General features: G+C 42.6%; 1 protein-coding gene across 8 annotated transcripts in view; it reads left to right on the top strand.

The window, feature by feature from the left end:
• Positions 1-13,736, top strand: part of FRYL (FRY like transcription coactivator) — a 330,165-nt gene that overhangs the window by 90,316 nt on the left and 226,113 nt on the right. For 4 of the 8 annotated variants that reach the window (XM_040418885.1, XM_040418886.1, XM_040418888.1 and 1 more), the window contains exon 1: positions 2,737-3,244. The exons of 1 other annotated variant lie outside the window; for it this stretch is intronic. In XM_040418885.1, the coding sequence (XP_040274819.1) occupies positions 3,043-3,244 (202 nt within the window). In that variant the 5' untranslated portion in view covers positions 2,737-3,042. Of the gene's footprint in view, positions 1-2,735; positions 3,245-13,736 lie in introns of those variants that run through there. 3 more of the 8 variants (XM_040418883.1, XM_040418887.1, XM_040418884.1) reach the window with 2 other exon arrangements.

The raw sequence follows: 13,736 nt of genomic DNA on the forward strand, positions 1-13,736 counted from the left end.
TTTGAATGGATCCGTCTGTGCAGATCCATAACGGATCCGCACCAAACGCGAGCGTGAAAGTAGCCTAATATGCAAATTGAGCCTTTGGTGCAATGAGGGTGTTACCATTGTTCTTGTTGCACCTAAGGGCTGCTCAGTTCTGAGGCCAGCGCCTCCCTCACTGCTTTGCCACTGCCTGGTCCTGTTAATAAAAGCAGCCAGCGAGGGGCTGACAACAGAAAGAAGTGGAGCTTGGGTGCAACAAGAGCAATGGCGATGCCCTCGTTGCACCAAGAAAAAGTATCATAACTCCGAAACTGAGCCTCAGATCACGAAAAGAAAAACTGCTCCTTCATCAGGTGAACCACAGCTATGTGTCTGCGCAGCCAGTTTGAAAGGGAAGTCATAGATTGAAGCAGTTTATTTAGCTTTCACTTTCTTGATCCGAGTCTTTGTTCTTGGGCCACTCCTTACAGGGCAAAGGTTTTTTGATAGAATAAACATGTTTTCATTCATACACGAATTTTGCGCTGAATAAATTTCATTAGAGGGGAGGATGATGACAGATGGCAGCGGCACACTGTGTCTTCTCAGGCTTTCTGAATTTATTTTATGGTTCACGGTCCTGGACTGTGTCAGCGGAGTGTTTGGTTCCAGCTTTTATTTGATTGATAAGACGGATATTTAAATGTACAGGGTTTTTTCTCTCGTTGTGTAGACTCCTAGCACTTCTGTGCCATTCACATGTATGAAAATATATTACACATACTCAAAATGGAGAGTCTGACATTTTTTGGCAAATCCTGATATGTTTGAAGGAAACTGTTGATATTGTAATGTTTTTGGCCCACCATACACAGTAAGGCCTCATGCACACAACCATAATTTTGGTTTGCATCCAATCTTCAGTTTTTGCGGATCGCACACAGACCTATTCATTCAGACCGCACACAGATGTCTTCCATGTTCTTTCTTCATTGTGGGGCCACTCTGCAAATTATAGAACAAGAATAGCCAATACTGGAAGAAAAATGTGTCATGCACACTTCCGGTATATGTATATTTTGCGGATCTATGGTTTGCCGAATGGATCCGAGTTCTCCAAAATTGTCAGGATCCGTAAATAAATATCTGTGGCACCTTGTGTTCCCCTCTTGTAGTCTGTTCCTCCGCTCCTGAATAATGATGGAATGTCTTGATTGAGGCCTCATGCACATGACTGTTTCTGTTTTGTGGGCCACAAATTTCAGATCCGAGAAACGCAGATGTGGTCTGTGTGATGTCCACATTTTATTTGCAGACCCATTGTCTTCAATGGGTCTGTGGTCTGCGTTTTAGGGACCTATTCTATCTCTTTATGGAACAGATATACAGATGATCCGTGTGCCATACGCATCCGTATGTCTGATCCTCAAAAAAAAAACAACAGAACATGTCCTTAATTTTTCCCGCGGGCGGCGGACACATTTACTTGGACAAAATGCAGATGCTACATGGACCACATCCCTATTTTGTGGATCTGCAGTTTGCAGACCGTAAAACTGATACATTTATGTGCATGCCGCCTAAAAGGTTATTCCAGGTTTTTATACGTTTTTAGATTCACTGTGAAGTCCAGCATGCTTACCTGCTCCTCACTGCTCTGTTCTGGCTCCTTTGGTGGCTGACTGCTTTGGCGACACGTCACGTTTGCGGCCAATCATTTATTGCAACGGCACACGTGTCTCCTCACCGAGTGGGACGATTACATGCAGGGACCAGAGTGTGGTGAAGAGAGCAGTGGACTTCAGGAGCCAGACCTGACTGGAAGCAGGTAAGTATGCTTGACTTCAAAGGTCCTGCAGGGAGGAAAGAACATTAAAAAACTTCTCAAAAGATGGAATAACCCTTTTAAATGGGTTGTTTGACATCTGGTAAAATTTAGAGGAGGCCAAGTAGGCAGTCCCATAGACTTGGCTGGTGGGACATCGAGCATTCATCCCTGGGAATCTGGGACCTGGTTCTTGTAATCATCAGTGGTCCCAACAGTCGTACCTCCACCAGCCAGATATTTATCACCTATCCTGTGGCCGTGCTTGTAGGTCCAAAAGCACCCACCACTTCAAATGGGTTGTGAAGCATTAGAGAAACGTGACTGCGTGACTTCCAGAGGCTGTGGCGCACCTATCCATGGACTATGTCCAGTATTGGCACCTTGGCTCCATTGAAGTGAAAGGTATTAGAATGCAGTATCACACATAACCTTTGGACAGGTGCGGCACTGTTTTTGGGAAGCGGCCATGTTTTTCCAATCCACCTCCACTCCTTTCAGAGTGGATGGGGAGAACTAGATGAGATTCTGCCCAGGACTGGACAGATGATTATTCAATGTGTCTAGAAACTTGCTGCCATCTAAGTTTTGGTGTTTTCTACTGAGAGATCTTTCTACAATCCATATCCCATATCAATACACTGATCTGATAGCAGCGAGGAGCCACGTTCTTTATTGCCAGTGAATGCTTTTATGTGATTTATCTTAGTGCTTTAATGGAGCCAATTCTTAATGGGCATTTTCTCCTTGCTCCCGGGTTAAGGCCTTAGGGGGAGCTCTACACCCATTTCCGATGTGTGTTCTCAGCCCTGTGTAGCAGTGTGTAGGTGATAAGTCTTATCTTCTGCCGCAGACTATTACTCCTCCCTGCCCGCTGCGTTCATGGGTTATCAGCAAGGAGTTCATTAGGCACTTTACCCTGCTATCTGGGTTTCTAATTTGGTTATTTTCTGCAGTATAGTGACTTTGCGGGCAGTTATGAAGTCTGCATGTTGTATGAAGCACATTGCAGTCATTTTATGAGCCTGCTATCGCCTGGGTTTATCAGTTTGCACAGTAAATACTGCTGAGGATCTGCTTCATAACAGCTGGCTGTTGACCTGCTCACGTCTGGCACCACCCAGGTTTAGCATGACATCACTATGCAAAGCAAGCCGGGCTAGTCCACCTTAATGTTATTTCAAGGAAGCCGTGCATACACCTTGGCTGCTGGAGTCAGAGTTGTACAAGAACTGTCAGGGATGTGATGGGACATGGAGTTTCTAAAAAGGGTCGTACCCACCTCCATCTCAGGTGAGGTGGTCTTGGATGTAGGAAGCACCGTGCGTGAAAGTTCTCCTAGGCTTCTGAAGATGAGAAGAGTGAGCCTGCTTTCCCTAGGACAGACCATTGACGAGGATCATGAGGCTCATTTTCCGGCGCGTAACACGCACTGGCCAAAGAGGCGACCTCTAGGTAGGTTTTAACTGGAAACCAAGCAAGGAGTGTCTGGTTTTTATCTAGAACTCTGCTCAGATCGCATTCAAAGATTGTATGTATTAATTTAATGGTAACTTTACTTTTTTTAATTTTTTTTTTTTTTTTACTTGTTATCTTAGTTTTTTTGTGGTTTTATATGCTTTGTATCCCACCATAGATTGCTGTTCTAAAGCATTTGCGTGCAGAAGGCAGCGGGCAGGCCAAGTCCAAGATCCTTGCATGCTAAGCAAGTGAGGAAAAATACACCCTTTGTAAGCTCATCAATCAGTCATATTTAAACATGGCCCTGGGCTGGTAGTGTTTGCTTTAGGTGGATTTTAAGATTGAGAGTTAAACGAACATTTAACACCTATGTTATCTTTTTTTTTTCTAAACTTGCAAATAATAGATCGCCCATGTTATCTTGTTTCTAAAATACAAAATAATAAGAAAAAGAAATGGCCGCGACACGCTATCGCATGTGCCACTACGGGTGGACAAAAAGTAAAGCGAAAGGTGAAGAGTTATTAAACAGACTTCACGACTGTAATAAAAAACATTTACAGTCCTCCCAAGGTCACGATGAAGGAGGAAAAAAGAGGACAGCTTGTGCTCTTCATTTCCACCCATGATGGGACAACTTTGCTGTTGTGGTAGAGGATTAGGAGGATGAGATAAAGAAAATCAATGCTGTGTGGCAAAGGGAAGACCCCTTATGTACTTCCAAGCAAAGAGATAAATGATTTCAGGTTTAATAGGTTACCTTTTTTATGCCTTGATTTAAAGGGGTTTTCCGGGATTTTAATATTGATGACCTATCTTCAGGATAGGTGATCAATATCAGATCGACGGGGGTCCGACACCCGGCACCGCTCCATTTAGATGGTTGAAGAGAAGGCCGCGCTCCATGCGAGCACAGCCTTCCCTTCATTGTTTACCTGCTCGCCATTGACATCGCAACGCTGAGCAGTGTAATTCCATGGCGTCACATTCACTTCTATGGGACGGCTTTGTAGTATACACTAGGAAGGAGCTGTCCCATAGAAGTGAGTGGGACAGTTTGTAATTACACTGCTCACCGCTGCGATGTCGACGGCGAGCAGGTAAACAATGAAGGGAAGGCTGCACTCTCACAGAGCAACCATCTGTCGGACCCCCGTCAATCTGATACTGATGACCTATCCTGAAGATAGATCATCAAAATCACCGGAAAAACCCCTTTAAGGTGCCCATACGCCTTTACTAGCTGTTGGCTGAATGCCCCTTTGGCCATTGGCTATTCTTCCCGTCTCCCCTATTCACATGCTCGCTTTAGTGGGTGGAAGAGAGTAAGGCGCTGTCGGATCCTCTGGCAGCAGCTTATGTCCTTTGAAAGCAAAAAGATCGGGCATTGAAATTGAACATGCCCAATCCTTCTTTTCCCCAACAATATCTTCCAGATGAAAGTCCTGAGGCCCATGTACACCTACAGCCAACCGATCCTGCTGAAATTGGTGGGTTTGGCTGACTTTTATCTTGCGTATGCGGATCTTTAGTCAATATTTTGATAGAAAGGGAAATTTTATTAACCCATTAGTGGCCACCCATACATGTTTTTATGGCGGTCACTAATGGGCACAATTTTTAATGTTTTTTTGCTTTGCTGTGGTGCAGGTTTAGCCTGAACGGATGTCTGGCTATCTAATTAGGGCCAGGACCCTAGAAACTTTAACAGTTGGAGCTCCGTTGAAGGCCCCCATGTCTGCCTTCAGTGTTTGACTTCTGGGCCATGCCTGTGGCACTGCCTAATCTGTTGCCTGTCAGTTTCCTACTGACATAATAATACACTGCACCACATAAGGCCTCGTTCACATCTCCGTTTGGAGATCCAGCAGGCAGTTCCGGCATAGAGCAGCTTGCCGGAACCTTTACTTTACCACCGGATCCCCATTGATCTGGCTGATTCCCAGCATAAATGTTGGGTTTTAGCTGGACAAAAAAAAAACCTGCATGCGACGGTTTTTTGTCTGGCCGACATCTGGCATTTGCACCAGATCAGGCTGCTGGATCTCCGAAACAGATATTTCAACGGAGCCTTAGCTGTATGGTGTATTATGTAAGCAATAAAGTTGCCTTTAAGTGCCATAAAAATTTAATGGTTTTATTTAAGAAAAAACCCAAAGTAAAAAATAAAATAAAGTCTACATTTTCTCCTGGAGAAAGTTGAAAAATTCCCACCACATATTTCATATTGCACATCCATAGCAAGCTGAACTATACAGTGAACATGTAATTTATCCTGCATGGTGAATGCCATAAGAACAATGCCAGAATTGCTGTTTCTTAGGTTACTTTCGTCTGGTATCTGCACAGACGGATCCTCACCTATAATGCAAACGCTTGTATCCGTTCAGAACGGATCCAATTGCATTACCATGAACAAAAAAATTTATTTAAAAAAATTGTTTTGTTCATGATAATGCAAACGGATCCGTTTTGACTTACACTGAAAGTCAATGGGAGGCGGTTCCGTTTTCAATTGCACCATATTGTGTCAGAGAAAACGGATCCGTCCCCATTGACTGACATTGTAAGTCATAACGGATCCGTTTGGCTCCGCATCGTGGCTGAACGGAGGCAAACTGATGCATTCTGAACGGATCCTTATCCATTCAGAATGCATTGGGGCTGAACTGATCCGTTTTGGACCGCTTGTGAGAGCCCTGAAACGGATCTCACAAGCGGACCCAGAAACGCCAGTGTGAAAGTAGCCTTACTTATATGCCACATGAAAAGTCGAATAAAAACTATCAAAATGGTACCAATGAAAATAAGTCATAATGCAAAAGTATAACTATTACATCCCTTTATTGAAAGAAAAAAGTTGTCTTGAAAACATTTTTTTTTAAAAGAATTTAAGTGCAAAAGCAGTAAAGTATATACAGTATATTTGATATCGCTGTAATTGTACTGACCCAAAGAATAGAAAAGTTATCATACTGTGAATGCAGTAAAAACCTAAAAAAGCTATCAGGATTGCTGTTTATATCCCTTTTCCAACCTCCCCCTTCCACAAAATAAAAAGCGATCAAAATGTGTTAAGTACCCCAAAATGGTACCAATATAAACCACAAGTTGTCCCACAAAAAAAAAACAAGCACGCATATTGCATCACTGACAAAAAGAAAACTTCTAGCTCTTGGAATTGCTTGGTCACCAAGATGTAAAGTTTACTATAAATGCTTATTACGGTACTTTGACAGGTTCGACATATTTTTTTCCCACCGGTATACATTGTGTTTGCTTCCACCGACATTTTTAAAGTATTTATTGCTTAAGTTTTTAGTTGATTTGATTCGTGGTTCACACACATTGTTCAGTAATGACGATTGTGATGATTTTCTGCATATTCTGACTTTATTGCTAATTGTTTTACTCATCTGGCAGTGTGGTCAGGGCGAGCTACATCATCATTGATACAGTAGTATTATTGTAGGAGTTCTCCCACGGAGGGCCTCCAATGAATAAAGGTTCTTAACTTCATGGAAATAGGAGATGTAGTGCTTGTACTATGGCTCAGGATGGAAGGCGCATATTTAGGGCCAAAAATGAGATCTGATTCTGTCAGAATGAAGTAGAGTTTGTAGCGATTGGATTCAATCAGCCTTTTTTTTCTCCGATATATGGTTTCTGGATGAAGCACTATTACAGCAGTCTGAATGCAGCCTTAAATGGCCCCTCTGTCATTACAGCTGAAGTAGTTGAGGTACAGGATATAGTTTGGTGCACCATGGATTTTAGGGGGACCGCCCCCCCACCCCCTACGATCAGATGCTGATAACCTATTTTTATGCCACCCCACCACCACCACCACCCTACTGGAGTGAGTTTTATTTTATTTATTTTTAAAGTCACAATAATAAATCTGGAGTGAAGCGAATGTAGCTAGCCATGACCAATTTTTTAAAACTGAGGAAATGGTATAAAAATGCTAAAAGTCATAAATTAACACTAGCACTAGCGATGAGACAGGCTGGTCCAGGCCTGCTCGATTGCTCTGCATTGAATTCAGTGGGTCTGCTAAAAAAACAACTGATGCAACATGGACTTCATCCGTGTTTCACCACATACAAAACTGATATGGTTGTGTGCATGGGGCCTTAAATGTAAAAAATAAAAATAAAATGCATGCGCTTTTAATGGCTTTTTTTTTTTTTTTTTATCCACAAGGAATATGCCCGATCACATTTATGTATGACAGCAGCCCTTGGCGATCACTCAGTATTCTGTTTGGATGCGCAAAATACAAGTAGCTTCCATGTGCATTCAATATTTTTGTCACTCCTGTGTAGAAAGGATTATTCTCATCTTCAAGTACAGACAAGAATAGATCATGTTCTGTAATTTGTGGAACGGCCACCCGGATCTGCAAAAAAACAAACAAAAAATAAAAACGGATGTGTGCATAGTCCCTTAGAAATGATTGGGTCAGTGTGCAATCTGCAAAAAGTGCACACAGGTGCTAAATAAATGGTTATGTTCATGAATCCTTAAAAGCACAGGAAAAAAATATTAAATGAACCCTAATTAAATGACATAGAAAGGTAGGTAAAAGAGGGCACTTTTTTTTTGGAGACCTTATTGTGTTGTCTGAAGAATTATATGTGATCAGCTTGAGTCTAGGTATTTGCTTTAGAATCAGCTGAATAAATCACACCATTTATCCTACCGGAATTCACTGTAGCGTCCCGCTGGCTTCCATCTGGTTTCCCCAAGTTAGGTTAAAGGGGGTTTCCTCTGGATCGGTCATCAGTATCTGATCGGTGGCGGTCTGACATCCTGGACCCCCGCTGATCAGCTGTTTTAAGAAGGAACCGATGCTCGTAGTAGTGCCGCTGCCTTCTCCGTGCTCACCAAGCACAACGCCATACATTGTATAGCGGCTGAGCTTTGTATCGCAGATCAGTCCAATTCACTTGAATGGGGCTGAGCTGCGACTAGGCCAAGAACATGACTTCACATGGCCAGGGAAAAGCTGGAGAAGGCCTCAGCGCTACTTCGAGAACGCCTGTGTTTTCTCAAACAGCTGATCGTCGGTGGTCCTGGTTGTTGGACCTCCACCGATCAGATACTGGTGACCTATTCTGAGGATAGGTCATCAGTATAAAAGTCTAGGAAGTAAGTACATGGTTTAAAAAAGGGTTCCTCAACTCTGGTCCTCAGGGCCAACCTGCTGGTCATGTTTTCAGGATTTCCTTAGTATTGAGCAGGTGATATCATTAGTGTCAGTGCATCAGCACTTACTACAGGTATTTATTCTGTGGGATATTGTCAAATAATGACCAGCAGGTGGGCCCTGAGGACCGGAGTTGAGGAACACTGGTTTAAAAAACCATCAGGGCTTATATAGATATCTCCTCTTCTGCCATTACACAATATTAGCAGCCAGATGAAGCTTCAGAGTGCAGACGTTTCCCCTCAGTTGAGACTCTTTTTACTAAGTGTGTTACTTCCTGTCTGTCACCTTCATTTCTCGTGTGGTAGGCACTTCTATCTGCGGTGTCCGAAATATCTGCTGCGTCCTTCAGGGGAAATCGGGCTCAAGATGGAAATTAAATGTATTTATTGAAAAGCTGCATCCACAGAAATCCTCTTTTGTTTACGCAGTAAAAATCCATAGGTTTAACATATTAATCTATGCAGTTTAAAAATGTGATGTGCACATGAAAACTGAAAATGCAGCTGTGCAAAGCTAGTGGATCTGGCAAGAAATCCTTGACCGGCTGACGACATTTTTATCAGTGGAAGTCCATTGCAGCATGTGCATCTAGCTCGTCTGTCCATCCACATGCTACATGGACACCACAACATAATCAGTATATGAGCTTGCAGGACGTCTCCGCTCTATGACGTCAACATGAACTAAAGGCCCTTTTACAAGGGCCGATGTGGAGGCATCATTGGAAATGAGCCATCTGTTCCCAATCATTGCCTATTCGTTGAGGTGATCATCCCCAATCACCCCTCTGCAACAATATGCATGGTTTGTGCCATATGAAAGATGTCATCACCTGATAATTGTGCTCATTCATTGGGCAATCAGTGGCACGTATACATAGGGAAGTTATTGGAACTGAGAGATCCCAATTTTACCAAAATCCTGTGCCCATTTAAAAAGTCTTTAATAAGGCATACCAACAGGAGTTATCTTCACTAGACAAACCCTTTAATTTGGAGTCAACCCTGAGTTGCTGATTTAGATGCATATATTATATTTCCGAGGAAAGCTGAATGTTGGTTAAGATGTTGAATTTGCATAAGGTGGCTGTACGCTTTAGAAAACTGTTGGCCGAATGCTCATTTGGCCTACAGTTATTCCACCGATCCTCGCATCCACATGTATGTTCAACCTAGCCAAGCATGCATCAGGCAATCCAAATCTTTTAACGTGTTAAAAAATAATCGTTTGTAGGCGGCAGATTGTGGTGTCTTCTGCCAGTAAACCACTATACAGCATGGGGAAGAGCAATGGCATAGTGATTGCTCCACCCCATGCTGCATATAATCGCAGCGGTCTCCTCCTCTAGCGAGCGGGCGATTGCCGGGAGGGAACGCTTCACTCCCGACCATTGTCCGCCACATCGGCCTGTGTAATACAGCCTAAAAATAAATCCTATGTGCCTAATCCCTATATCTGGGAGAAAGCATTCTCTGTGTCCCTATAGCAGTGATGGCGAACGCATGGCACGGGTGCCAGAGGCGGCACTCAGAGCCCTCTCTGTGGGCACCCACACCCTGGAAAAAGTCTATGGTGTACCAATATGCCTTAGACTTTTCCTGCCATTCAGCAGCGCAGGGCGCACTATGAACAGCACAGGCAGCGCACTGAATGTAGGCAGAATATTGTAAATAAATGATAAAGTACATGGAAGATATTCTATATTGGACTGTAGTATTCAAGGTAAATTGCTGTGTTGGCACTTTGCGATAAATAAGTGGGTTTATGTTGCAGTTTGGGCACTCGGTCTGTAAAAGGTTCGCCATCACTGCCCTATAGTATAAAATCCAAACGTACACAGAAGCTGCTGGCCCAGACTTGGGCCTCTTGCACACGAACGTATTTTCTTTCCGTGTCCGTTCAGTTTTTTTTGCGGACCGTATGCGGAACCATTCACTTCAATGGGTCCCCAAAAAAAACTGAAGTTACTTTGTGTGCATTCCGTTTCTGTTATCCGTTCCCCCAAAAAATAGAACATGTTCTATTATTGTCCGCATTACCGACAAGGATAGTACAGTTCTATTAGGGGGCAGATGTTCCGTTCCGCAAAATACGGAATGCACACGGATGTCATCTTTATTTTTTGCAGATGCGTTTTTTTTGCGGACCCGAAAATACATACAGTCGTGTGCAAGAGACCTAACATCTGTGAAAGTTTGCTTTGTGGTGTCACCAGTGGAGTTAACTCTTCCTCTCTGTCCTTGAAGCTAAAGATGGGCAAAGGAAATTGGAGAAATTGCAAATTTGAAATTGACTTTGATTGAAACTTTGATTGAGCACTAGTGATTAAAAGGTAATTTTCCATCCTCCAGGAATCGTTGTCCTCTGGGTATGCTGGATTATATACACCTGGTCCAGTCTTAACTTTAATTTAGTTTTTATAACACTCGAGGAGTTCCTTCTTGTTTCCTGGACTTGTACCAACTTACAACCTGACTCAGATTTTTTTTTTTTTTTATAACTTTTCTTGTCATGTCCTGTAATGAATACAGCAGCCATCATGGCAATTTACAATTTCTTCTTATAGCCTGGAGCTTCCTAGTAAAACACAGTCAGTCTCAAGATGGGACCCATCACCACTCCTGAGATGATTTAGTAAATGCATGTATTCCCTAGTAAAATAACAACAATATTTGGGGGTCTGGCATTATCCCGCATCAGATTGTGCAGTGGCACCCCCCAACAAGCAATGCTTAGTCGTCAATTTATTCATAAATGAGTAGGAGGAATAACATAGGAACAGCAGAATGCAGAGTTCAAAGAAAAGATGCTCCAATATTGTGATTTCATGAAGAACAGAAGTATTGACCCAAACGGTCATGTCAGTAGAGGAGAGAAGTTTTTCTTGGATGTGATCAGATTAGATTGTGGTTCTCTCTGCAGTGCAGTGTCTCTACTTTTTCTTTTTTTCAATTGGATTACTTTATAGAAACCTAATCACTTCTTTATCCCGGATATCGCCAGTCCGTTTCTGGATGTAGAGCATCCAGAAATGTATCTAACCTGCATATTTTAGGTCCTTTCTGCATCATTTATCTATGAGGCTAAATTCACATGTTAAAGATTCTCTTAAAGATTCGCCTGTGATAAATCAAACGTGAGGCACATTGGTTGGTAGTGGTTATGTGCATGTAGGTGGCACGGCCTACTTCTGGTCCATTGGGCATCAAAAACGTTGGTGACAGGAGCTCTGTGCTGGACCTGGAAAGCTTTTGGCAGGTGATGTGTGTGTTTTTTTTTTTTTAGTTTTATACTGTGCCCCAGGTCCTGATTATTGGTTTCTGATCTCACAGAACCCTTTAACCCCATCCAATGAGACTAATCTGGAGTTTTCTAACCACAAATGTAAATCTGTATCAATTCCTGCATCAGATTCCGGACTGTGCTTGGTCCAGGAAACATGGTCTGTGTCGACCGCATCATCTGGACCGACTGCGGCTCCCCTGACCTGACTGCATCATGGTGTTTTATGATACAGTCAGTTCCTATCTGATTGTGGGTCTATTGTACTGTACTCACATGATGATGTGAGCACACTATAATAGACTTGCAATCACATATGAGCTGACTATCCTAAAACAATATGATGCAATCAGTTCGGCTCAGGGGAGCAGCGGTCGGTCTAGGAGATGTGCCCGACACACAAGTGAGTCAGCCCTAACTGTGCTGAGTGGGCATACCCTTAGGCCTCTTTCACACGGGCGTTGCGGGAAAAGGTGCGGGTGCGTTGCGGGAACATGCACGATTTTTCCGCGCGAGTGCAAAACATTGTAATGCGTTTTGCACTTGCGTGAGAAAAATCGCGCATGTTTGGTACCCAAACCCGAACTTCTTCACAGAAGTTCGGGCTTGGGATCGGTGTTCTGTAGATTCTATTATTTTCCCTTATAACATATAAGGGAAAATAATAGCATTCTGAATACAATTTCTCAGAGGCCCTAAAAGTCATTGACTTAATTAGTTGCTGCTTTTCATTTGCACTTGCTTTGATAAATCTCCTCCGTAGTGTTACCGCAATGTTTGTTTTTTGCTAGGTTTGGCGTGTATTCGCTGAATCAGTAATTGCACGTCTCTGGTCCCTTCAGGGATGGTTTCCAGCACATCATAGTAAACTATTTCTTCCTTCTTTTTATTAAATTTTTTTTTTCTTGCTCCTGAGATTACTTGTGTTCTGATGGCACTCTCTGGAAACAAGACCTTGACTGAACCATCCTGTCTGGCAGTGCTTTTTATATTACTTTTTAAGTAACGCAGTGGGAAAGAACAGATGGAGGCAAAAAAGCACCAACATAGGAATTGTGAGTATAAAAGTACAAAGGCAGTCACCGTGGAGACATATTGACGGATACCAGCTTAACATATGCCGAGCAACAGGCTTGTTAGGAGGTGATTATTTAACCTGTTGTGGCAGTACAGTTCTGTGGAATATTAAATAATCCATGAACTGCACAAATATTGCCTCCCCACCACTTTCTCAGATCATCTCTGATTTGCACCATGAAAGCATCGGCTACTTTTTATTAAAACTATATAGGCTGTGTTCTGATCTTGTGAATTATCCATTGGAGGCCTTTTTATGCCAACGCTGAAAAGGACTGATCTTTTTTTTCCTGGTATTTTTTAAATTAGGCACCTAAAATTCTTTATGGATCTCAGGAACCTGTAATGAATCCTTAGTCTTCCATATTTTTTTGCTGGCAAGAATGGTGCTACACAGTACTTGATTATTGTGTGAACAGAGCCTCGGATAACTCCATGCTTCCTGACCTAATGGCCATATTTTGTTTAAGAAGAGAATTTGTCCTGTGCAGTTCTTTAGATGTCTACTGAAAACAATGGATACCCATTGATTTCAATTGGCATGGAAGACCAGCTATATAAAGACTAACATCGACAATACGATATCTTTTTCGATAGCAGCTGATTACTTGAATTTCCATCAGAAAGAGCTCAAAGATTGACTTGGCTCTAGATAATCCACTATGTGACCTGTGATCGCCCAAACCAGGCAACCCTCCAAAGTTCATTTAAGTTGGTTTTCACTACTGGAGACCACATGGATCTTCAGTGGTGTGTTTGTGGCTCCTGTGGTCATATCATTCCACAGGTTTTTGATCTTCCTCTTTCATGTCGAAAAGAAGCTTAGGCAAGGTGCTGGCTCTCCTTTAAAGAGACCAGTATGGAGACTTTATTGGCTACGCTCCGTGGAAAAAAAAATATGCAAAGAGGTGT

This window comes from Bufo bufo, chromosome 2 (assembly GCF_905171765.1).
Source record: "Bufo bufo chromosome 2, aBufBuf1.1, whole genome shotgun sequence".
Taxonomy (NCBI): Eukaryota; Metazoa; Chordata; class Amphibia; order Anura; family Bufonidae; genus Bufo; species Bufo bufo.